The sequence below is a fragment of the Macaca mulatta genome, chromosome 3, assembly GCF_049350105.2.
Source record: "Macaca mulatta isolate MMU2019108-1 chromosome 3, T2T-MMU8v2.0, whole genome shotgun sequence".
In the NCBI taxonomy this organism is placed as follows: domain Eukaryota; kingdom Metazoa; phylum Chordata; class Mammalia; order Primates; family Cercopithecidae; genus Macaca; species Macaca mulatta.
This window is the reverse complement of record NC_133408.1, coordinates 103,077,700-103,104,141: the sequence shown is the minus strand read 5'-3', so window position 1 is coordinate 103,104,141 and position 26,442 is coordinate 103,077,700. Positions and strand designations below refer to the sequence as shown.

At 40.3% G+C, this 26,442-nt stretch overlaps 1 protein-coding gene and 1 long non-coding RNA gene across 3 annotated transcripts in view; one reads left to right on the top strand and one right to left on the bottom strand.

Annotated features, from left to right (window-relative positions):
• Positions 1 to 26,442, bottom strand: part of NPVF (neuropeptide VF precursor) — an 83,751-nt gene that overhangs the window by 45,198 nt on the left and 12,111 nt on the right. The window contains exons 2-3 of one of the 2 annotated variants that reach the window (XM_077994509.1): positions 19,766 to 19,904; positions 17,919 to 18,011 (exon numbers count right to left, since the gene is read on the bottom strand). In XM_077994509.1, coding sequence (XP_077850635.1) covers positions 17,919 to 17,955 — 37 coding nt within the window. In that variant the 5' untranslated portion in view covers positions 17,956 to 18,011; positions 19,766 to 19,904. Of the gene's footprint in view, positions 1 to 17,918; positions 18,012 to 18,562; positions 18,662 to 19,765; positions 19,905 to 26,442 lie in introns of those variants that run through there. The other variant, XM_077994510.1, reaches the window with a different exon arrangement.
• On the top strand, positions 7,250 to 10,894 carry LOC144340153 (uncharacterized). The gene is made up of 3 exons (XR_013415904.1): positions 7,250 to 7,361; positions 7,556 to 7,677; positions 10,530 to 10,894. It is a non-coding gene; the product is annotated as an uncharacterized LOC144340153 (long non-coding RNA).

The following is a 26,442-nucleotide window of genomic DNA, read 5'->3' as shown; positions in this document are numbered from 1 at the left end:
GTAGGAAATGAATAATAATAATAATAATAATAATTTAATAAACCTGTAAGTTCAGTAACACCTTACATGCACATTAAAAAGCAGTTCCTGTGCTATTACTGTTTATAGCAGTAGATACAAATCTTGACATGGATGTTCATATAAACATAAAGGTTTACATTTCAAATGGGTAAACATAAGTTCCGTAGTAAAATAATTTGCCATAGGGGAATCCAAATCTCTTTACAGGGATATGTAACAGGGAAAATTTGCCACGTAAGATAGAGCAGAGTGTTCAATTTAATCTTACTTGAAACCTTGACCTTAGTCTTTGCTGAGATTCCTCAATCATAAATATGGCTTCTTTATAAACTCAGATGGTGGATTTATAGCACAGTGTCTGAATGAGCAAAATACTTAATTTTAGATCCAAATGACATTTTCCTTTCTCAAAAAGAAGTCTGTATTTCCATGGGAACAGAGACGGGGTTATCTCAAATCCCTTAGACTGAGGATTGAGAGGAAGCCAGCTCCTCAGTGAGTGGGTCCTGAAGACTCTATAGTTGGTAAGTGAGGTGGAACTTTTGAGTATGGAGAATGGGAATAAAGATAGGGAAAGAAGTTAGACGATTTCTGTATAGTGCCAGGTGTGGTGGCTCACACTTGTAATCCCAGCACTTTTGGGAGGCTGAGGTGGGCAGATCACGAGGTCAGGAGTTGAAGACCAACCTGACTAACATGGTGAAACCTCATCTCTACTAAAAATACAAAAATTAGCCGGGCATGATGGCAGGTGTCTGTAATCCCAGCTACTCAGGAGGCTGAGGCAGGAGAATCTCTTGAACCCAGGAGGCGGAGGTTGGAGTGAGCCGAGATTGTGCCACTGCACTCCAGCCTGGGCAACAGAATGAGACTCCGTTTCAAAAAAAAGAAAATTCCCAGCCCTAGGCAATCACTAATTTTTTTTGTCTCTACAGATTTTCTTATCCTGGACATTTTACTTTTTTTTTTTGGACGGAGTTTCACTCTTGTTTCCCAGGCTGGAGTGCAATGGCGTGAATTCTGGACATTTTATGTGAATGGGATCATACAATATGTAGTTTTTGTGACTGGCTTCTTTCACTTAGCACATTTCCAAGGTTTATTCATGTCGTAGCATAGATCAGTACATTGTTCTTTTTAGTGTCAGACTAATATTCCATTGTATGGCTATACATATTATCCATTCATCACTTGATGGAGTTGTTTACACTTTTTGGCTACTGTGGGTAATGCTGCTATTCATGGACATATTTTTGTGCAGACATAAGTTTTTATTTTTCTGGGGTAAATACCTAAAAGGGGAATTGCTGGGTCAGATAGTAACTCTATGTTTAATCTTCTGAGGCACTGCCAGACTGTTCTCCAAAGTGGTTGTACCATTTTACATTCTGACAAGCAGAGTATGCAGGTTCTAATTTCTCCACATCTTTGCCAACATGATATTCTCCATATTACTGATTATTGCCATCCAGTGGATATAAAGTAGTGTCTTACTGTGGTTTCAATTTGTATTTCCCTGATGGGCAATGATGCTGAACATCCTTTTGTGTGCTTACTGGCCATTTGTATATATTCTTTAGAGAAATGTCTATTCAGATCCTTTGCTCATTTTAAAATTGAGTTATTTGTGTTCTTATTGAGTTATAAGGGTTTTCTTAATGCACCCTACCTAAACACAAGTTTGTTATCAGGTACATAATTTGCAAATATTTTCTCCCTTTGGATTTATTTTTAGTTAATAGCTTTAACTAATGCAGAAAGGCTTCTGAAAAGAATTAAAGAAAAAAAATGCTGTGATTCTATCTGCATTTATGATCACAATGTAATTCTTCCATTCAGGGATTTTTGGTGTAAGGAGAATGAAAAGTGCACTTCTTCTATTAAAAAATTCAATCACAAATTTCATTCTGTTCCCCATTTGGTGATAATACAAGAGGGAGAGGAAATTTGTTTGTACCATATATAAGCTCCTATTACTCTGCGTTAGCCTTAGTGTTTTTATCCATATTTAATCTTAGAAACTGATTTAGAGTGACTCTGATGGAATAGCTAGACTTTGTGACTGTGACTCTGATGGAATAGCTAGGCTTTAAAAGCCATTTGAAAAAATTCCAGCACAGAATGTAAGATCTGACTTTTTCAGTTTACCTTTAACTCACTTCTCTTTAAGGGAATTAGTGTCTTGTTTACTCTGGTTTTTAAAAATATATTCTTTATATATTTAAATTTATTTATTCCAAATTATTTAAAATGTAGGTCCTCCAAAAACCAACCTTTTTATTTGTTGTTCATTTTAAGAGCATCACAACAGAAGTTTTAGCAGTGCCAACCCAAATAGCTCTCTATGATTCAACTCTAATTATATGGGCCATGGTAGTTTTAATTCCTTATTTAAATTGCCGTGGAAATTTACCAGAAATGTTGACTGATGCATATAGTTATTCAGCTGCTTAGGATAACTCACCAAGTATCAAGAACTGTGGGATGTAAGAACTCAGCCTTAGAGATGGCTTACTGCAACTCCTTTCTGGGTTGTATAAACAGTCCAGCAAGGGCATTTTAATATCTGTGATTTTTTATACAATTCTGTATTTTGCTAATGTTATAGAATTAACATGTGTTATTTCATAATTCAATAAACAGTTCTAAAATTTGATTTTTTATTTTTATACAAGCAGTAATTTCTCATTGTAGAAAAACAGAAATTACAAATAAGCAAAATGCAGCAAGATAAATTTCACTCATGATTCTACTACAGAGAGATGACCATTATTAACATTTTTTTGTGGTTCTTTCTAGAAAAATTGAGATTATATGGTAATACTGGTCTGTGACCTACTTTCTCTGCTAACAGTATATGTAAGTATCTTTCTATATAATAAGCACATTACATATACGGAGAAAATAACCTTCAAATCCATGTCCGTGTTTGACAATTAAATTAACCTTGTGAGGAAGGAAGGGAAAGTATTATTTTCCCTATTTTATGCATGAAGAGATACAGTTGAAGAGAACTTAATTAGCTTACTTAAGCTCTCCAATTAAAAAATAACGGACATGGGACTGGTATTTGCATTCTGACTCACACTCCAGTGTTCTTTTCACTTGCGTGCTGGTAATAGGGTGGTGACGCTATAGAAGCTGAATCATCTAGGTAGGAAATTACAGCAAATCTTAATTAAGGGCATTCTTGAGTCTGAGTAAACAAAAAATATTGGATTGAATTATGAGCTACTGCTGAAAGGAATTGGATGACTTTTTGTGCCTCATTAGCAACTAATTAATTACTACCATGTAAATACCTGAATGATGCAAACAACTTATGAATAATGAAGAAAATAATTTATAAACAACAGAGAAGAACAGATGTGACTCTACACATTTAGATAATAAAATGATTATCCAAGAACGACCCAACAGTTTGGAGAGGTGAACTGAATCTATCAAGATAATGTGTAACAGATGAAGGCAAGGTCTCCATTTGTGATCTCCAAATCTCCTGCATATCTGTAGAAAACTTTCATTAACTTCTGTCTGTGTTAAGCTCAGTTATGGTGGCATCTGGATGGATATGTGCAGACTAGTTGCTGCTGTATCTGTGCAGAAACTGGCAGTAAGGATCTGTTCTGCAGTGTTCTGACATGCTCCTCTCTGCTACATGTAACAACAATGAGGTTGGCGAACTCTTATTCTTTTATCTATGTCCTTCTTTGCACCTAGAAGTGCGCTCAGATTGATGCCATGTTGTTGGAGACATAGCTCAGTGGCAAGTATGACAAAAGATATGATAGTGTGATGAAGCTATTGAAAAAGGCCACAGGGACTCCTTCTTTATGGGAGAATATCATCAAACACAGAGGTCAGCAAATTATGACCTGTTGGTCAAATATGGCCTGCCTACTGTTTTTGCAAAAAAAAAAAAAAAACAAAAAAAAAACCTTTTATTGAAGCATAGTCATGCCCATGTATCAGGGTATGGCTGCTTTTGCATTACAATGGCAAAGTTGAGTAATTTAATAGGGACTGTATGGGTGGGAAAGCTGAAGGTATTTACTATCTGGCCCTTTATAAAAAATGTTTGCCCATCCATGATTGAGAGTAAAGATATGGGACGGAGAGGCAAGTTCAGCTTCATTCTGAGCTCCAGGTGTTGCAATTTAAAGAGATAAAGGTCAGAGAAAGTATGCTTGGAGGAAACTCACCATGATGGTACAGGAACTCAAAATTAACACTTTGGGAGGCCGAGGCGGGTGGATCACGAGGTCAGGAAATCGAGACTATCCTGGCTAACATGGTGAAACCCCGTCTCTACTAAAAATACAAAAAACTAGCCGGGCGTGGTGGCGGGCGCCTGTAGTCTCAGCTACTTGGGAGGCTGAGGCGGCAGAATGGCGTGAACCCGGGAGGCGGAGCTTGCAGTGAGCCGAGATTACGCCACTGCACTCCAGCCTGGGAGACACAGCGAGACTCTGTCTCAAAAAAAAAAAAAAAAATTAAATGTCTTTTAAGATGATAAAGATATTAAGACATTTTAACCTGGAAAAGAGAAGCTTTGGAGATAGGGAAAGGTATAGGGGAGTGCAAGGTTCTTAGCTGAAGTTAATGCCAAAAGAATGTTGAGTGGAAGAATTTTGTAACCCCAAGGACCATTGGTGACAGTTATAGGAAGACCAGTAAATGGACTTTCTGACAATGAAGAATGTAAAAACGTAACAGACTGGCCTAGAAGGTGAGGTTTTCTCATCAGAGTTCAAAGTGTTCCTGGCTGGGCTGAATGACTATACACTGGGGAGGAGATTCAGGAATAAGAGTAATCACTATTTGGGGCATGCTTGCTATTCCCATCACCTCTTTATATACAACATTTCTAATCCTCATAGTAACCTTACACTATCATGAACCTCACTTTGTGGTTGAAGAACCAATGCTGAAAGAGTAAAACATTTGCCCCAACTCACAATGCTAGTAAATGACAGATCTGCAGTCAGAATGTTTGTTAGACAGGAGGATAAGAGATCTTTATAAAAATGCTTTAGAGATACGTTTTTAAAAACAGAAAATGGCAAAGAATAATATAAGCAACAAATATTTCTAACACCCAGAATTGATAGTTTTTAGCAAGTTTTCAGTACTGGGTTATGAAAACCTCTATGATATTTATTTCTTATAGTATTACATAATTATAATTAAATAATTTCAAATATCTTTTTTTTTTTTGAGACGGAGTCTCGCTCTTCCGCCCAGGCTGGAGTGCAGTGGCGCGATCTCAGCTCACTGCAAGCTCCACCTCCTGGGTTCACGCCATTCTCCTGCCTCAGCCTCCCAAGTAGCTGGGACTACAGGCACCCGCCACCTCGCCCGGCTAGTTTTTGTATTTTTTAGTAGAGACGGGGTTTCACCGTGTTAGCCAGGATGGTCTCGATCTCCTGACCTCATGATCCGCCCGTCTCGGCCTCCCAAAGTGCTGGGATTACAGGCTTGAGCCACCGCGCCCGGCCTCAAATATCTTTTAAAACTATATAATTAATACACACCCTGAAATGTTATACTTTTAATAATATTTGTAAATTATATCTTCTTTTAAACCACCAGAATCTCCATTCTCCGTGTGTCTGCTGTGAACTTAAGTTAATATTCTCAAGTGCTCCATGAGAGCCTCTGATCACAAACTGATTTGGGGGGCCCTGAATTTACATACGTACATAATATATTTTACGTTTATTGACAGCTTAGTTATCCAGCCTGTTGCTTCCCTCTGAATGTTTCCCACACTCCTTTTTATGGCCCTGCTCTAAGACTCTATAAAAGGAACAAGATCTTGCATTATTAAAAAATGCCCTACCTGGCAATGAAGCATACATTTTATTTAGGAAACATAGAAAATTGCAAGTGACTGACTCAATATTTTTACATCATAATTTTGTTTTAGTTTTTCTTTTTTCCTTTTCTCATTTTATTTCCCATTTTTCATCTTGAAATAGTTGTATAAGCTATACTTGACTGGTGGTCAAAATAGCTGACTGAAGTTGTTAATGTTTTCAGAACGCATTTCCTCCCATCCTCTCTGCAATCCTGCCAAACTGCCGTGTTCTCCAGACGCAAAAAGATTCCGGTTAACAACTTTCTGTTAATGATATAGGAAGTGAGATTATACTGCTTTTCCCAAGATGAACAGAGCAATCCCAGCAGAGAACTCACAGTTGTGGGTCATTTTCCTAATTAAAATGTTGATCAGATTAAACTGGTTGTTTCAGTGACTTTTAGTCTATTTATTGATGGGGAAATTGTGCTTCCTGCTAGGTAACGACCCCCAAATATGTTCATGGGACTCCCATGGGGCATGAGGTTGTCACACACCTTCCCAGACAAGTGGCAGCCTCAGCGCTCCCTCTTCCCTTCAACTTGGATTCTTCCTTCTTGGGTACTGCTAGGTCCCTCAAGCACCCCAGTGTGCCAGCCAGTTCTGCTGTTTCCTTTGAGTATGAGCCTGGGCATCACTGCTCATGACAGGAGTCCCTGAGACACGGGAGCTTCATGTGGCCTGCAGCAGAGTTGGGGGGCACTGATTCTTCTTTGTGTCTTCTCCAATGGGGCAGCATGAAAGCCATTGGTGCCCAATGCCCCTCAGAGGTTTTGGTGAATCTGCTTGTGTTAGTTTGTGAAGGCTGCCGTAACTAAGTACCACAACCTGGGTGGCTTAAACTACAGAACTTTATCATTTCACACTTCTGGAGGAACAAAGTCCAACATGAAGGAGTGGGCAGGATGCGTTCTGAGGGCTGTGAAGAAGAATCTGACCTATGTTTCTTGCCTCAGTCCTGGTGGTTTGCGGGCCATCTTTGGCATTCCTTGGCTTGCAGAAACATCATCTCCATCCCTGCCATCATCTGTCACATAGCATTTTGCCTGTGTGCACATATGTGCTCAAATCTTCCCTTTTATAAAGACACCAGCCACATTGAATTAGGAGCTCGCCCTACTCCATATGACCTCATCTTAACTAATTATATCTGCAATGACCATTTTTCCAAATACAGTCACATTCTGAGGCATTGGGGGTTACAACTTCCCCATATGAATGATTTTTTTTGGAGGGGGTGGCACAATTGAACTCATAACACCACTCCTTCAGAGTTTTTTTAGTTTTCTTCTTAGTGAGAAATGAAAGAGATATTTGGATCACAGGACTGTTGATAAGCATAAAAAAATGGAAAAGCACTATCCAGATGGCAGCTGTTCCTAAGGAATATGTGTTTACGTTTGCACGGAGTGTCCCACCAGGAAGTCCGTGTGGAGGAACACTACAGAAAGGTCTTCAGGCCCCTTTTCTCATAGCCAAGGTCAGAAAGATGAGGATGGTCACTGCATTTTTACCCAATAGGAAGCTGTTGGTGTTATAAGGGACTGGTATTGAACAAAGTGAAAGGCTCTTCTGGTTCTCATTTTCCATCCACACAGAGAATTTCCCCAAAGAAAATGAACCACAACAACCTCTTCATTTATCCTTTCATGTATTCTTGATGTTTGACTTCAGATTTGACCATAATCTCCTTGGAAATGGGGGCAGAGAGTCACAGAACATGGAAGAAGCTTCATAGATTATCTATCTGGACTAGATTCTGCTTCAGCACCTTTGATGTGGTCATCGCTTCCTTGGTGAGCACCCTGGGACCCAGGGAGGTAGATGTCTACCTGAGACCCCACACGTGGTTAGAGAGCTTTTGCTTGTTCTACTCCTTTTTTTGTGGTCTTCACAGGGCATGCTTTAGGTCGCTGGGCCTTCTCTTGAATGCCATTGGTTGTCTCACTTTGCTTTTCTTCTATGTTCTTATTACTGTGGATGTAGCTCATTATACTGCAGTGATTTATTCACTTGTCTATCTTTTGAAGCCACGACATGAGTACTCATCTTTGTATCTGAAAGTCTAGAATAGCCATTCTCAAAGTCTGGCATATGGGGTAGGGCTGAAAATGTGCCTAACAAGTTCCCAGGTATTGTTGATGGTGTTGGTCTGGGGACCACACTTTGAGAACCACTGACCTGGAACAGCTGCTGGCATACAGTAAATGCACAATAAATGTCTTTGGAATTCATGAATGAAGGTGAGGAAGATGATCTTTTATATGATACTAGGAAACTGGGAAGAGAAAATCGATTGCTTATCTGCCCCTTTTGATTACCCAGGGTGATGAGGATAGAATGAGATTATTTACTAAAAGCAATTTGAAAGCTGCTACAGCTTTGGCCAGTCCTGTTCATTGCCAATTCCGTAGTTCTGAGTATTGTCAGGAAAGTAGATCCAGGGCTTGGTTAGTGTGGGAGCAGAGGAGACAAACCTAGAGTTTCCTTACCTGTTATTTTGGATAACACCCAAAATATAGGTATGGGTAAATGCCATACTTTCTATCTTAAAGAAAATTACAAAAAACTGGATTTTCTGTTATCTTTCACCAGCATAGGCCTTGTAAGTTCCATCTAGCTTCTTTTAGGGAAGAGCTAAATTACCATAATTTTCTAGTCTAACAAAATCGACCATAAATGAAACCATAAACCAAGAGAAATGAATTGCTAGCTGGTTGAAAAAAAAAACCGCTTGCTTAAATGCCAATTCAATTTTAAAAATTGAATTCGTGCAAATTATGTGTTCCAAACAGGTTTTCATTAAAGCTTCTAATTAATTTAATGGAAAAATAGAAATATGGTCTGCTTCAAACAAGTAATTGAACACAATTATATATTGATTATTATACCTTGTAATGCTGCTGTGTTAATTCATTTCCAACACATGTGCATTTGAAAAGAAAATGTTTCCTTGAGTCTAAATTGAGCCATCAGAATCTCTGATTCCTGTTTTCCCAGTCACTTAAAAACTGGGGTGATTTCAAATGGATCTGCTGTGAAGGAAGGAATGTGGAACCAGTGGGCAATCTACTAGTTGAATTGTGGAGAAAGAAGCCATAGAAGTCAACTGTTATTGGTTGCTTTTTTTTTTTTTTTTTTTTGACAGAGTCTCCCTCTGTTGCCCAGGCTGGAATGCAACGGTGCGATCTTGGCTCACTGCAACATCTGCCTCCTGGGTTCAAGTGATTCTTATGCCTCAGCCTCCCAAATAGCTGGGATTACAGTCATGTGCCACCACACCTGGTGAATTTTTTGCCATGTTGGTCAGGCAGGTCTCAAACTTCTGACCTCAAGTTATCTGCCCACCTCAGCTTGGATGACTGCTGAGATTACAGGTGTGCGCCACAGACCACAGGTGTGGTTAGTGGTTCTTGATAGTGAATTGGAAGCTGGGCTTTTGGTAGAAAAAGGGAAGAAGCTAATTAAAAAAAAAAAGGAATTAAAGATTCAAAGAAAGAACAACATCATGATGGAAGCCAGGGAGGATGAACTTGGGTCTTAAATGGAAGGGAAAGTCTTAGAATGAAGAAGGAGCTCCTGCTCTTCTTCTGAGACATGAGGAAGTGAAAGTGGGCAATGAGAGTACAGTGACAATTTTACCTTGTGAAAGTTTAGTGACCTCATCTTCACCTCATTTTATGGAGGAGGAAACTAAAGTCCAAAGAGGCGAAGGGTCCTGTCCAAGCTCACCTTATACAAGGTGAGTTCCAGGTCTAGTACTAGGTTACAGTTTTTCTTCACCATTCTATCCTATCGTCTCTAATTTCCACCTCCCTACAACTACACTTTTGTTTCTTAGGCATATTAAACAGTTGTTTACAAAGATATGGCTGATGGCTGTGGGAAAGAAAAAGGATTTTAAAAAAAGACAAATTCAATTTAGATGAGAAACAATTTAAATGCTTAATTGGGAAAAAAAATCAAGAACAGGTGGTGCTCTAGTCTGCCACAAATCTTCAAATGAGAGTCTGGGTGTCATTATTTTGTATTCAAAATGAAAAATATAGAAGTCTTTGAGTATAAAGATACATCATAGCATGTAAGGTGTGGAGATTATACGTGTAAAGAAACCCAATTTGGACTGAAGAGAACATCTACTTTTTAAGGGGTGAAGGCAGATTCCAACTGCACAGCCAATGTTTACATAGACTCATACAGATTGTATCAATGGTAGTACTGATGTTTTTATGCAGTTGTAAAATGGCAACCTGGAAGAAAATGGCTACATAGCCACTTTTCCAGTTGTGGTGGTTGATTTTGCATGCCTCCTTGGCTGGGTTAAGGAATACTCAAATAGCTGGTAAAGCAATAATTATTCCCAATACTCAGTAGGCACTGAGCCCATACTTCTGCTGAAAGGGAAACCAGGGTGCTTTGCATTAGATTAGAATGACTGGGCTGCCCCAAGTGTGCCTGTGTAGGTGTTTTAGAAGAGATTGATGTGTGAGTTGGTGGACTGAGTGGGGAAGATATGTCCTCAATGTGGGCAGGCACCATCCAAACAGCTGAGGGCTCAGATGGAACAAAAAGGCAGGCAGAAGAAGGGTGAACTTTATTTTTCTGCCAGACTGGGATGACCTTCCTCACTTGAATGTAAACTCTTCAGGTTCTTTGGTCTTTGGACTCTGGGACTTGCATCAAAAGACCTCCAGCCTTGGACTGAAACTTTCACCACCAGCTTCCCTGGTTCTGAGGCTTTCAGACCTGAACTGAGCCATGCTACTGGCTTTCTTGGTTTTCCACCTTACATATGGCCTATCATGGGATTTCTCAGCCTTCATAATCAAGTGAGTCCATTCCCCTAATAAGCCCCCTTTGATATTTCACTATGTATCCTATAGGTTCTATTTTTCTGGGGAACCCTGACTAAAGCACCAGCTATGCTACACTATTAATAGTGCCCCATCGTGTCTTGCCCCAAAGGCAAGACATCCATGGTCCTACTTTTCCAACCTTCACTCCAAATCTATATTTCTTGTCAATGCTCTCTGGTGAAGGACCACACCTGTACTTGAAAAAGTTGTGTTTATTACTCATCTCTCCACGGGGAGCCTGGCAAGCTTCAGTAAGAGAATGTTGGAAATGATTTGTAGGATCTGGGCTTTAGTTGGGTAACTTGGGGAGGATCCAAGGATTGGAAGTTCACTCTGAATTGGACGTTCATCAGTAAATCTTGAGGGAGAGCAGCAAAGCTAAAGCTCTAACTGGGAACAGAGCAGAACTCACTCACGTAAGCAGGGAGAGAGGGATTTTTGGTATTTATGGTTTGGTTTTGTTCAGATGTAGTTACCGAGTGGTCCTGTTTCATCTTGTTCTAACATGGCCATGGAGTGGTCTTGTCTGATGTTGATTTCCTGTGAAATTGTTTATGGTCAACAGGAGAAGGTCAAGCCCTACCCAATCATACTAGTTTATCTCCTGGGATGTTGGAGACCTACTTTTCTCTTCCTCAGGATGAATTTATGTAGAGAAACAAGGCAAAGTTGCAGAATATAACTTCCACAGTTGTGAGTGTGTGTGTTTCCACCGACCTCCATGTCAATATCTGCAGTTGGGCAGTGTGAATTTTGGGTGGGTTTGCTATGCGCAGTGGAGCCCTTGTACTAATTACTCTCACTTCCTCACATAGACTCCCCTCATTTATGTTTTAACTATAGGACCTGCTATGTGAATTTTGGATTAAGGCACTTGAAGACTGGACTTACCTCATTAGCATGTTGCCTAAAACACCCATGCCAACCAGCCCTGGACCGGACTGTAATATCAGGATTCTTAGATCTTTGTGATTTTCAAACAGTTCAGAAGATTTGAGTATTGAGAAAGCCTATTTGGTCTCTCAATGCGCTCCTCGCCGAACTAGCAATTGCCTACCAGGAAATCAGGTGTAGCTGATATTCCCATTACTCTGAACAGGATTTTAAAACTGACAAAGATTTTGGGAAGTAATCCAGCTGTTATGTTTCTAGTGAAGGGCTGAGGGAAAAAAGGAGAAACATTAGCTTCTGAGGTTAAAAAAAACTGTCTTCCATTTCCTTTGTACCATCTTAAAACTCTTGGTTGAGTGGGACCCTTGTAAAATGAGCACTCAATAAATGTCATTAACAGTGATTTGTACCACAGTGGTAATATTTTTAATGCAGCTCATTCTAACGAATGTTCTGCTTCTCATGTTAACTTTTATATACCCAGCAACCAAAAACACACACTGCTGAGTGCACAGAATATTGGGCTCTGGCTAAGTGTGATTAAATATTGATTTCTGAGCCCACAAACATTTAGTGATGCAGAAACTGTTGGGCACTGGATCATTACGGACTGTGGGGCTGACGTTGGCAGAATTCCAACAGTCACAATTTGTGGAAAAATTCTAGAGTGGCTATAAGGCCCAAGCTATGGGTTTGGCCCTTGTGTGTGGCTCTGACCTGTGCCGTGGTTCACTGACTGTTTCTCACCCTGGTTACCTGTCTTTGCATACGTTTGCTTTTGGCCACCAAGGGGACTGAACAGAGAGAAGAGATGCTTGACACCAACTCATCCTGACTGCTGGAAAAAACAACTCAAACTTACAGGCAATGCATCTGCAATGAGTAATAGTATAGTTATTGCCCTTTTATATTTGCTGTGGGAGTTGCTATCAGAGAACCATGTAAAAATATCTTTTTAAAGCTCAAATATACAGTGTTGAGAATAAGAAGGGCTAATCTACTCACAAGTTGTGGAGAATTGAAGACTGCTATACGTTTTTTGACATTTCACCCTTGAGACATGGGGTCTATGTCTCATTTCTTCTTTGTAAATATGGGCAGGCTCTGTGACTGCTTTGACCAATAAAATATGGTGGAAGCAGTATTTGCCAGTTTCTGAGCCTAGGATTTCAGAGACTGGAAGCTTCTACTTCCTGTCTCTTGGAACTGAGTCACATAAAGAGGCTTCACATGGGCACTACAGTGGACAGTTCTCACTGAGTTCCCAGCTAATGGCTAACCAGCCATGTGAGTGCTTCATCTTGGATGTCCAGTCCAGTTGAGGGTTCAGAAGACTGTAGCCACTATTTGACCACAGCTGTGTAACAGAACCAAGGGAGAACTAGCCGACTGAGCCAGGCAACTCACAGAACTCAGAGAGAACAACATAGTAAGCCACCGAATGTTTGGGGTGGATGGTTATGTAGCAATAGATAACTAGAACACAAGTTACCCTATTTATAGTAGGAGGCCACTTGAAAGCAATGTGAATCCATTGCAGACATGGTCCCAAGCCTCACACATAAGACTCGCTGTGGTTGCCCAGTGCAAGCACTCGACTCATTTAAGATTGGAACATTATAACCTCTTAAAGTTCAAACTTCGAAAGATTCCTTCTCACTGAGAAAATCCCATGTTTTCATTATTAAATTGTCACAGAGGCCATCGCAATGATGAGACCATCAGGTGCTCCTGACTCTGGTTTCAAAGCAGCATGTGCACACCCTGAGCTTGCCCACTGTAACTCCACGTGGCCAGTTCCTCCCTCAGCTCCTCTCACTAGGAGCTGTTCTGGCGGCAAGTCCACCGGAGCACCAAATGGTGTCCATTAACTTTCTGTGTTATTCCCTCTTCTGAGAGATGGAACTCGCAGAGGACTTTGGCTATGTTGAAGTCAGTGTTTTATTATTGTCTCTCCCCCTACTCTTATCTATAAGGAAACTGTGTCAATTCATGAGCCATGGCACACTGGCAGTTGGATTCTTGTTAAGTTTTAGTAGGAACATATTGACTTCCAAAGGTAAATACTGGTTCCATGCTTGCTATGTTCTAGCTCAAGATGCTCAGTGCTGGCTGTACATTAGAATCACCTGGGCAGTCCTCAAAAAAATGAAACTACTCGTGGGTCTCATCCCCGATTAATTAGACCAAAATAGCTGAGGGTGGGGCCCAAGCATTGGTTTTTAAACATTCTCCCCAGGGGATTCATAGATGCAGTGAAGGTGGCAAACACTCTAGCCCAATGATTTAGTTGGCTTCTAGTTTGTTGTACAGAGAAAAATAGTGTACTTTCTAGTAGTCTGTCTGTATGTCCAAATCTTACCTATGCTTTAAAGCTTAGCTCAAATATTATTTTGTATATGTCAGAGATGAATCCATACAGAGTTGGAGCTTTATTTATTAAATGAATGAAGACAAAAATGCATTGTGAGAAATGATCCTGCTCCGTCATAGTTTTCCCTTGGACACCAGCTCTGCTTTTATGTGGCTGTAGGTGGAAGTGCCTCGGTCTACCTTCCTCAACTAGAACTGCCCCACAAGTTGCAATTAGAACAAGCCGCCTTGTTGTCCATCATGCCAAAACAAACTGGTACTGCTCTTAAACCTGTCTCTCTGGATGCTTTCTATCCTGATGTCTTCCTATTTAGTTAAGATTTTTCTTTCTTATTTAAGTGAATCATTTTTATGAAGGTCTAAAATGTCTCCCGTTCACTCTCCCAGGCTTGGATAGGCATTGGAGGGAAGATGGTTGCTCCCCAGTGTTCTGTGGAACAAAAATCTTTTGAAAGGATCAAGACTGATAAGACTGCTTGCTTATCTCCCCACTGGCAAAGGACTAGCTATTGACTGAGCTAAAATGATAAATATTCCAAGAGCAAGCTCTGAAGTCACTAAGCCCCATGGTACTCTTTGCAGAGCCTCTGTGGTATCTGTCCTGATGAACCCACTAGATGTAAATCTTAGCCAGCAGAAGAGCCTGCGGATAATTGTTTTGGGTTTTAGGGCCTCTGCTGAAATGTTACTGATTTTTGACTTGCCAGTTATCCTGGGACGGACTTCAAATAAATGCACCAATGAACTCCTTTCTCGCTTTCACATGTAGCATCCTTTGACAGACTGCTATTTACTCACGGTTGCTTTTGCTCTGAAATACAAATCATCTTCTTCTTTTTTTTTTTTTTTTTTGAATTCAGAATTTTAAGAGGTTACCAGAAAAGTCCTCAGATTTGCCTGTAATTGAAGAGCTCCCCTTTGAAGTTCAAATCTTTCTTAGCTCTAATTCGAGAGGGAGTTATGATTCTGTGATGGACTCATGACATTTCTTATTGGGGATATAAAAGGTCAGATTTTAATGCCTTTTTGTGATATATGCATCTGGCCCAAGATCAGGCAGTTTTGAATGATGGAATTTAAATTATAATTTAGTGAAGGGGTAAGAAATGAGAAATTACAACTTTGCGACAATGCCTGAGCTGTACAACAATTCCTTAGCACCCTGTGTGACGGTTGGTGGGTCAGAGCTGCTGCTTGCAGTAGGTTTTCAGAGACACTATGCCAATGCTCTGGAAGTAAAGGCAAAAGCTCAGCTCAGCTCAGCTCAGGTTACAGCGATTACCTGACACTCTGCTTTGGAAAAATAAAAGCAACTCCTAAGTCTAAATCCTTGTCGTTTAAACATCCTGGACATTCAGCTGTCTATTTACCTATTACCTCCCATTTTGTTCAATTGTCTCAAAATTGTTGTCACCTCCTTTTTCTCTCAACAAAAATTCTTGGGCACACAAAGATTCCTACTTATTTGTTTGCTTTCTGTGTATATGAAATAGAACCGATGGAGACCAAATAAACTGGATGAGAATTCTCCTTTCTACATTTAAGAATCACTTCTCTCTTTTGTTTTACACAAGTCAAAGAGTTGACTCAACTGGTAGGTATGAGTTACACATTTATTAGAAACAAATAATGTGTCACAGCATGGTGACTCACACTTGTAATGCCCTTTGGGATGCCCAGGAGGGAGAGTGGTTTGAGGTCAGGAGTTCAAGACCTGCCTGGGCAACATAGTGAGTTCCTGTATCTACAAAATAAATAAATAAAAAATGAAACAAGACAGAAACAAACAAACAAACAAACAAACAGATAATGTGATATGGTAGAAAAGGCACTGGGACTAAATTTATTATAAGTTCTCAATCCTTATTAGCACTCTGTCTCTCTCAGCTTCAATTTCCTCATCTGTAAGCTATCCATTAGCCTCACGTTTTAAAAAAAAATTATCAATTGTCTGCTAGTAAATTGCTTTGAAGCTAAACTCAAACTATAGTCCCTTTTGAATTGTTCTATTATCTCATATTCTGGGGTATGCTAATCCACTGCTTGTAGTACCTGATAGTGTCCCCTTATAATGAATCCCTTTTTTATGTGGCTTTAATTTTTGCGTGTGGGCTCATTCTCAACTGGAATTATTTTTGATTTGTGTGAATCATGTATGTTCAGTTCTGTGGAAATATCTTTAGAGGTTTTATATTTGCCATGGCTGGGTATCCCAAGGGTTTCATTTGTCTAGGATGAATTTTTGCAGTATTTTATGAGTTTAAGATTCCAACACCATGTGGATGATATTTATTTGATTATGTGGCACACACTAGGGCTTTGGGGACCACCAGACCCCAAAGAAGCATCTTTGCTTCTACCCTGGGCCCTCTTGGGAAGTTCTCCTGTTCCCCTTACACAAAGCAGGCATTGTGTGAGTTCTAGCTCACACTTGGGTTCAAGGCCTCATCTCTGATTTTCATGGGGATTTCATTATTCTAGTCCCTTGCTGTTAGAGCCTCTCACCATGTCTGATTCCCCCTGGGATTCTGCTGCATTAGTTCATGTGCTATGAATTTCATTGTGTTTTGGGGGGTATATGGAAATTTCCCTTTGTCTTTTGAGTTTGGCTTTTAGAAAACACTTAATAGTTTATCTACACCTCTAGTATCTTTGTCAAGAGGATCTTAGCTCAATTTGCGATGTTGTTGTTGGAAATGAAAATCAAGTGTATATTCTTTAAGAGCACTTTCCCTTGGTTAGACATTTTATTTCATAAGACACCCTTGTTCAGTGGCAGAAGCACTGCTTCTCAAACTGCCTGTGAACCCCTTTGGGATCTTGTTAAATGCAGATTTTGATTCCCTAGGACCAGGAGCTGCAATTCTGCATTGTTAACCAGATCCTAGGTGATGCTGATGCCCCTGACCAACTCTGGGTAGTGAGGTTTTGAGCTAGGGCAGCAGTAATCTCTTCCCAACTGCCAATTTATCAGTTGCTGGAATTCAACTAGTGTGGTTGCTCTATAAAATCTCCACTCATTTGGTTGCTCTCATAAATGAAACTTCATGTTGAACGCAGTTTAAAAAATGTAAAGAGCTATAAAATGTTTCTTCATTTGGAAAAAAATCTATAAATTCAAAATGGAATAGAATAAAATTGACCTTTAAAGCCTTGAAAATACCCAGAAGTCCTCATCTGCTTTATCCAGAGCTCCTTCCACCTCATATTCCTTTCATTAAGTCCATTTTTCCTCAAGCTAATATTCCAGGCAAATTAATAAAGGAATTAACTTTCTAATTTAATTTAAATTTTCCTTCTATGATTATTTATTGTTCATATTGATTTCTTTTTTGTCATTATGGTTTTGTAAGGCCTGTAGCCTAGTAACTTACTCATGGTTAACATCGATTCAAGAGAACAGAGTATTTGAGTTTCAAACAGTTGGGGTACCAGGTGAATCTTCAGAATATGAGAGACTATAGGGCCAAAGATTCAGATGAGGTTACAAGATTGTAATGTCCTTATGTAGACAGGGCAGCATCTTCCAGACTTTCTCCATGTACCCCAAAATGCAGAAAAGCAAAGCAAAGCAGAAGTTGATTGACATCCTGGCTGGTCTAACTTTAGCTATTTACAGCTTAATTTTATGGACTACAAAGCCAACAATTTGCATGCCCTGACAGGTAGAAAGTCAAGCTACGCTCTCAGGACACAAGACAAATAGGAAAGTTATAGCTGTCCCTGGGAGGGAAAGGATCAATAATGAATGGGTACCCCAAATCACATTTACATAGGAGTCACAATTCAAACAAATGATTTTCTCTTGATCATCAGAATTTGGGAAGTAGGGGACAAAAAAATTTTTTTAAACTTCTTCTTCCATGGGGTGCCACAGATAAAGATCCAGTAGAGCTGACTTTGGCAAGAATTCTTACCTTTCTCCAGCTTTTTGTCAGTTGTCCCAGATCTCATCTGCAGAACCTGGAGTGAATGGGGTGTCTCCACTGTCCCTCGCTGGGTGCCAGAAACTGTAGAGGATGAAAAATGTTTATTTTTCTCACTTAGAACAAAAGACACATTAACAAGAGAAAAGCATACACATTTATCTGATACAAGTTTTATGTGACGCAAAAGCCTTCAGAAATGAGGACCCAAAGAAATAGGGAAACCTGTGCATTTCCACGCTGTTTGATGAAAAAGTGGATAGTTGTGGAGAAGTAGGATTGGGCAAAAGGAGCATGATCTAATGGTAATAAACTGGGGTGGAGGAGAGGAATTGTGGCCAATTCAGATTCTTCTGTCTCTGTGTCTTCAGAGATAAGAATGTTCCTTTCCTCTCTGTATAAGATGGGTACGTTAAATCAAGTTTAGCCTAAGGCTGCCTCCTTACATATTTTAAGTTTGGCCTAAAGGCTTCTCTATACATCATGAACTATAACCTAAATGGAGTTGTATACAGACCGTAGCCTACTCTCCCGCCAAGATCCACTGAGGTTTGGTGGATCAAAGGTGGCCACTGTTCAAACCCTGTTCAAATAAGACAGACACCAAACTGCAACCAATCCAGCTATTTCTGTACCTCACTTCCGTTTTCTGTTTGTCATGTTCCTTTTTCTGTCCATAAATCATCTTCTCCCACCACATGGCTGCACACTGGAGTAGCTGAGCCTACTCTGGCTCAGGAGGCTGCCTGGTTCTTTGCTCAACTAAACTCTTTTTTTTTTTTAAAGAGACGAAGTCTCCCTATGTTTCCCAGTCTTGTTGGAACTCCTGGGCTCAAGCGATCCACCTGCATCGGCCTACCAAAGTGCTGGGATTATAGGTGTGAGCCACTGTGCCCCTCCTCAGTTAAACTCTTTTAAATTTAATTTGGCTAAAGTTTTTCTTTTAACAGGTACCTCTCACCTACCTACTTTAGGAGATGGTCGGAAGACTCTTTCTAGGTTTTATGGCCTGCTTCATGGGAGAGGGGCAGGAGGAGGTCAGAGAGTTCTTTCTGCTTCTCAAATGTCAAAGTGCCATATTTTGGGGTAATGCATTCTGAACCCCATTATGGCCAAATCAGTGTGACCTTTAGAATTAACCAGGGGCATAGAGTAAGGTGTGAAACATGTTGGCCTCCCCCATGGGCTTATAGAACTGGGTGGGGGTGATCTTACAACTGTGGGGCCTGGGGGCAGTCCACAGGGCCTCCAGAGGGAACCAATCTTGACAACATCTTGATTTTGAACTTCTGGCCTTCAGAACTGTGAGAGACTAAGTTTCTGTTGCTTTAAGCCACCTAGTCTGTGATAATCTGTTATAGCAGCCACGGGAACCTAATACAGTGGGTATAGCAGCAGCACTAATATTTATTGCAATCCTAAATAACTTTTACATTCATTATTTTGTTCTTAATGACCATGTGATGAAGTAGGTACTGTCATTGTTTCCATTTTACAGGTTAGAAAACTCAGGCTCAGAGAGGTTAGTTAAATAGCTGGCCCAAGGTCACACAGCTAATAAGGAGTGAAACTGGGATTCAAACCCAGAGTCCCCTCCCCCTTAAAAACAATATATCTCTAAGGTCTTCTTCTGCCCTATCAGTATCATGGTGGCAGAATATCATACTTCTGTGTGGTATTTTATTTGTTGGTCGGGGGACCAACACTTTTTCTCCACCACAGTTGATGGTGTTCAGTGCTTTAAGGGGGTGGTCACGAGGCCTCTTGAAAATCCAACAGAGTAGAGCATATGGCTTGATGTCTTCAAGTGAATAATTTTACCTAAACAGGCAACTTACATAGGAAAGCTACACTCTCCCAAGTTGCAGAGGTGTAGACATGTGAAACGCATTCCTTCCTTTGAGAACACAGCGCCGTGCAGGGTCTCTTCGGGCAGGACTGCACCACTCAGTCTGGCACTTTCTCAGGAACTCAGTGCTGGGAGGAACAAGGCAAAATGTGAAAGTTTTCAATTCAGCTCTTGAAGGGACAGGGGATTATTTTTAAAAATAAATCCTGGGAAAACACTTAAAATCATAACTAGCAGGGAAAAAAAATCCATTAAAAACAGTTTCAAAAACAAGGTGTATTTCCGTACCAGGACACTCTATTCTGGAGCAAGCAGCCCAGAGAGAAGCACTCAGGTCTGAAGCCTCTTTAAGAGACCCTTCCCTGCTGGAGGGAGTCTGTGGGAGGGAGCAGGTTTCCAGGGCATGGTCAGTCTGGGAATGTTTCCAGAGAGCAAAGCCCACTTGGATGCTGGTATCTCCTCCTACTGTCATGGAAACATCTACTGGGGACCAAAACCAAGGCAGATTCTTTTAGCGTCATCGTTGGAAGACTGACTTTTCCAATCTTGATGTTAGAATGATCAGTTCAGAAGCTTCTGTCAAATGTTGTGAAAGCTGGTTTTTCAAATATGGTACTTGGCCTCCTTGGTTTGTGTTTGAGGGTACAAGGCCCACTGCCAGGAGACATGTAACCCAAAGATCTCTACACTCGGTCAGAACTCAGCGGTGGCTTGCGGACTTTATATTTGAACGTTCCCGGAAGAAATGGAACCTTTCTAATAATAAAGATAACACTAAGGAATATTTTAAGGCACTTTAGCGTTTAATAATTGCATTTGTCTGTACTATCTCACTTAATTTTCACAACCATCTTGTGATGTGACTACTATTTCAGCATGACAGATCCGAGACTCAAAGCCTTAGAAAGAGAAAGGCATCAGACCAATTTGCTTACATTGAAAACTATGATTAAAGGAGATTGTGTGTAAAGCACTAAGAATGTAGCCTGGCATGTAAGTAATACGCAATAAATGAAGCCACCTGTCATCACACTCATTCTGCTTGGCTGTTGTTATTAATTACTACCTAATAGAGTTGGCACTGCAGCCCAGGTTGCTGACGCCACACTGCCAACTTTTTTCTCAAACACGAGAATGTTCTTTCCTACTTGACCTTATTTCTGTAGGATTTTTTTCTCTACTTAAAAAAAAATTTAAGCCAGTTAGCAAACCAATGGATCATGAGAACAATTTAGATGCAAGATGTTACTCCATCCATCACTAGGTTGATTGGGATGATCTGGTTGGACAACACTTACATTGCAGGTCAACATAAGATATACATATTAAAAAAGATGAGTCTTTCAGATAGAGGACTGAAGTCATGTAGGGTCAATAAGCAGAAGGCTCTGGTAAATCAGTAAGACTACAGAAAAAGGTGCAGCATTTGAGAAATTCTCCCATAACATGTGAAACTTTAGCCATAAAATGAGAAAGCAAGGACCTCTGTGGCCCTGAAGTTGGTGATGGCTCCTACACAGCCAACCCAATGTGGGGAAAGGTGTATTCATTTCTACAATGTGCTCTAATACAATGTATTGGCTGATATGGTTTAGCTGTGTTCCTACCCAAATCTCATCTTGAATTGTAGCTCCTATAATCCCCACATGTCATGGGAGGGACCTGGTGGGAGGTAATTGAATCATGGGGGCAGGATTTCCTGTGCTGTTGTTGTGATAGTAAGTCTCATGAGATCTGATGGTTTTATAAAAGGGCAGTTCCCCTGCACATGCTGTTTTGCCTGCTGCCATGTAAGACATGCCTTTACTTCTTTGCCTTCCATCATAATTGTGAGGCCTCCCCAGCCATGTAGAACTGTGAGTCCATTAAACCTTTTTCCTTTATAAATTACCCAGACTTGGGTATGTCTTTATTAGCAGCATGAGAACAAACTAATACATTGGCCTCTTTATAACCACCAAATAAACCATCAGGCTCTATGGTCCGGGCTAACCAGCTTATTTTATTTACTGAACGAGTATTTACTGGGTTCACACCATGTGCATCATGCTATAGTCATTTGGGTCAGGCAGTAAGAGTGCGCCATGGACCACCTCATGATGCTTCGGGGGCTAGTTAGCTTTAGAAAGACCAAAGCTTGTTTTCATCCTTACCAGCCATTTGGCAAGTGTGTGCCAAGGTCATCAAGGAGGCCTTGTGAGTGTGCAGATAACTCAGCTGAAAATGGAGAAAGAGGAGAGGAAGAATGGAACTTGGACATCAGGAGACCTGGGTGGCTTGACTACAAGGTAGATGACCTTGAAATCACCTTCTTCATAGCTCAGATTCCATAGCTGTAAATGAGAAAGTTGGTTGTGATGGTCTGTGAGTATGTTTGTGTAATGCCATTTGATTTTTGATGTGGTTTACCTTTCCGAATTATCACTGTGGGACACTTTGGAAGGTGAGAAGGCAGTTGGAGTGGAAAGAGGACCGAAATTTAAAAATTTTATTATTATAAACCCATCACCGCTACTGGAAAAGAGCTCAGAACACATGCTCTGAGGATGGCAGGTCAGCAATTTGTGCTCATGCAGGAGAAACAGCCCAGCTTTCCATGCTTAAAGCCTCTAGAGAGAGAAGACCTGATGCTCAGAATCACTAAGTGAGTTTCCTAAGGGGACGCTCCTGTATTTGTAGTCTGTGCCTTTAACTTTAAAATACTTCACTATCCAGGTCAGCAGAAATGCTCTTGAAAAATGAGGAATTTCCACAGTTAGTAGGGGTCAAAGTTCATAGACCTCAGAGATTGAATCCATAGTCTAACGGGAAATAGGCAATGTTTGTTACCAAATAATAATAGATGAGGATTTTCATCTCTGTTAGGTTACTGGTCAACAATATACATGTGTGTTTCACTACTGGTTGTTTACCTAGAAACAGCTGAGGTTTCATTCAGGTTTACCTTGGAAAATAGTGCCAATCCCAGTTTTCTGCTCACCAAGGAAGGAAAAAAAAATGGCCATTGTTTATACCCATATACATATGAAAACCTATATTTCCTGAGAAGAGACAGGATATTTTAAGGTAATGTTGGAAATGGTGGTGGGGATAGTAGGAGTAGTCTTTGGACTCAAAGGAACATAATCTAGTTCTTTGTTTCTGATGCTTTTTGCAGATGTGACCTATTGGTTTTGACATCAGATGTTCATATGTCGGTTTGATTTATAGAGTGGCTAATTCTGAGGATGGGGGAATCAGGATGGAAATTTTGGAATATCAATCACAATCTTCATCTGCTTACTTGTCTGGCATGGATATAATTTGTGGGCTGTACATGTAAATTAGGCATTTTGTTCTTCAATAAGGAAACTTGAAAAAGCAATGCCTCTGTGTGCATGTAAAGAGCACCCACATCTGCTTTAAGGAGAAATGATAAACAGTTTTTATCTTGTATAAATAGGGACAAGCTTTGTCCTCAGCTATTTATATGCAGCTCCCACTAACTTTGCTTAGACTAGAGGCTTGTCTCAGTGTTTGAAGGAATAGTCAAATAATCTAGTTGACAAAAGGTAGATCTTGCTTTGATGTTTTGTGTTCTTCGCCTTGGGTCTGGGAGTGAAGTGAGTTGCTGGGGAAGGTGGGCAAAGAGTAAATTCCTGTGATGATGGGAAAGATGCAGGGAGGCTGAGTGGAGGTGCTCCCCTCCTCCTCCTATGACCTCCAACTCAAACACTGGCTTGGACATGACATGACCAAGGCAACTAAGGTCGCCCTGATCCCAGGAGTATTTTTGGGTGAAAAGGGTTGAGAGCTGATGTTGTGCATTCCGGGCCTCTGGGGCTCAGTTTAACCAGAGATCCCCCCTCCTTAATTCATTATGATGGACAGTCTGCCTGAAATTCACCATGATGAGGGGATTACCTAAGATTTGGATTACTCTGCATGTCTTTTCAGTGTTTTCAATTCAAGAACAAGAACAAATATCCATGTTTGTATAATGCCGTTTGATTTTTGATATGGTTGGCCTTTCCGAATTATCACCGTGGGACACCTTGGAAGGTGAGAAGGCAGTCTGAGTGGAAAGAGGCCCGAAACTGACTTAGAAGGTTAGGATTGAGTCTTTTCTTATCATGTGTCCTTAAGCAGTTCACTCAATCGTAATGACCCCTCTTATTCCATCTGTAATACAATGCTAAAATAAAACTTGCCAGCTTCAGAGGGTGTTGTGAGTTAGGAATGTGCTAGATGAATAGGTGCTGGAAACCGCACATACTGGTTGTCAGTTATGTGGAGAGTCTTTCATTTATCTCCATAGGGCTATGGAGTGGTGGAGGATGAAGTGAGAGATCTAGTACACAAACCTTTCTGTAGGTATCTGTACTGGGTTATGTTCTTCCCCAGTTTTGTTTGTTATTTAAACTTATTACTGTGTTTTTTCTTGCTGCCCTAGTCAACAGCCTCTTTCTAGTGGCAGCTGAGAGCATCTACTGACCTGGGCATCAGCTGGCTGCAGAATTCAACTTGTGGAGGGTCTTGTTTTCCAGTGTGGTGTTTTTGGGCTTAACGTAGCACAGTCATGATTAGGGAGATCAGGATGGGGCCAACTCAAGATGCCTAGACAGTAAGAGTGTTTCCTGTCTAGCTCTGTCAGTTTAAAGAGGACAGGTCACTTCACATCACGATCCTCTTTTGGGAAAATGCTTATATTTTCTATGGCTTCGTATTTTCTTCACACCTATAAGTTACATGCATTGAACAGCAGTGGGTGGTTAGAACCTAGGCTTTGATCCAGATGCCCAGTTTCAAATTCTGTCTGTATTACTTAAGCTGAGTGACCCTCTGCAATTCATATAATCTCTCTGAACTTGAATTTCCTCATCTGCAAAGTGAGAATAGTAACAGTACCTAGTGAAATAGGAGAAAATGAGATAATTTGTATAAAGTACCTAGCATGGTGCTTGGCATTTGATAAGATCTCAGTAATGTTAGATATTGTTATTGAATCTAAAGGAAGTTATTGTTTGCTTAGGATTGAGCTGTAATCTTTGACAGAGTGTATAGATAAGTCCACGAGATCAGAGGTCAGCAAACTACAGCCCATGGGCCAAATCCAGTCCACTGCTTGCTTTTGTCAATGAAGTTTTATTGGAACACAGTCACACCCATTTGTTTATGTACAGTCCCTACTGTCTTTTGTGCTACAGCATCAGGGTTGAGTATCTGTGATAGAGTGTGTTTGGCCTGCAACATCTAAAAAGCTGACTGTTCACCCTTTCCTGAAAACGTTTGCCAATCTTTGCACTAGACTATTGACTCAGCTGAGTTCTAATCTCCCTTCTGTGGCCGACTTGCTGCCTAATCTTTGATACATTATTTAATTGCTTTGTTTTCCTCACATTTAAGAAGAATGGTCAAAGAAACTTGGTTGGACATTTGGCACACGTTAGCCCCTGGAAGTGAAATGATACATTACCATCATTGCTAACGGAGCAAGAGGGTCAAATGCTGCGTATATAATCACGCCTATGGGAATGTAACCCTGGATGATTGGACATGTTATAAGATGTGGGCCAAAGTAGGCTTAATTTCCAGCCTATTCTGGTTTTAACCTACAATCTCATCTTTACCAAATCCTTGTACCTTGTAATTATTTTTAAAAGGAGAAAAACTGTAGAAAAAAATAATTTGAGTACAGCAGCCACATCAGATTAAGGCTTGTTTTATACTGATAGTCTCAAGATCTCGAGGACAACTTCAAGAGTTGCAGACACAGATATCTCCCATACTTGACATTTTAAGACCGTAGCTGAACATAAAAATGTGAGAATGCAGATTATCCTAAAAATGACGTTTTTATGATAAAAGTAATCTATTAAAAAGTCACATGAATAGCTACAGCCATTTGACGTTGTTAACAATATAATGATGTGTTAAAATGCTAGAGGAAGGATTATGTCAGTGTTTGATGTTTTTATAAGTTGCTGCTGTATAAAAATGTCAAATAAGAATAATCTTATACTTGATATTTTTCACTTGGTTTTCATGCTCAAAATAGCTCTGTGAGTTCTGGTTACCTTTTTGCTCATGCTTTTGACTCTTCCCTTCCCTAAATAATTTTCTGTGCTCACCCACATCACCACTTTGTTTTCTTCTAATTAATTTCTTCTAAATTCCCTTTAAGTAAAGAGCTCTAGGTATTTTTGTGTATACCCTTGCAGTCCTCTCCAATTTCCTCTTAATATAAAAGAATGTTAATTTTTTTTGGTCAGAATTCTGAAATAGTATCCCCATATATCCTTCTGGTCATGTTCACACTGTCCTCTTCTTTTCATACAATTAGATTAGAAAGTGCACCAATTTTTTTCATTTGATGAGGTAAAATTTGTTTCTCTGTCTTTCTTTTAACATTGTTTTTTCCAATTCTTTAAAAATGTCTGGCCTTCCACAACTAATTTGAGCTAAGTAGGTCCTTTCCTGGCCCTGGTATGCAGACAAGTGCTGATTCTTATGCACTTCTGTATGTGGCTGGTGCTCAGCTCTGTCTTGCTTGAGATGGGCAGGAGTTTTCTAGAAAGAGCCTCTCAAGGGGAAAGGAGAAATTGGGAAAGGGTCATAAGTTGGTTCTATGAGCAGTTCAATAAGCAGGGCTACCTAGTTTTGGGAAGGGCTCGCATTTCTGCTGTG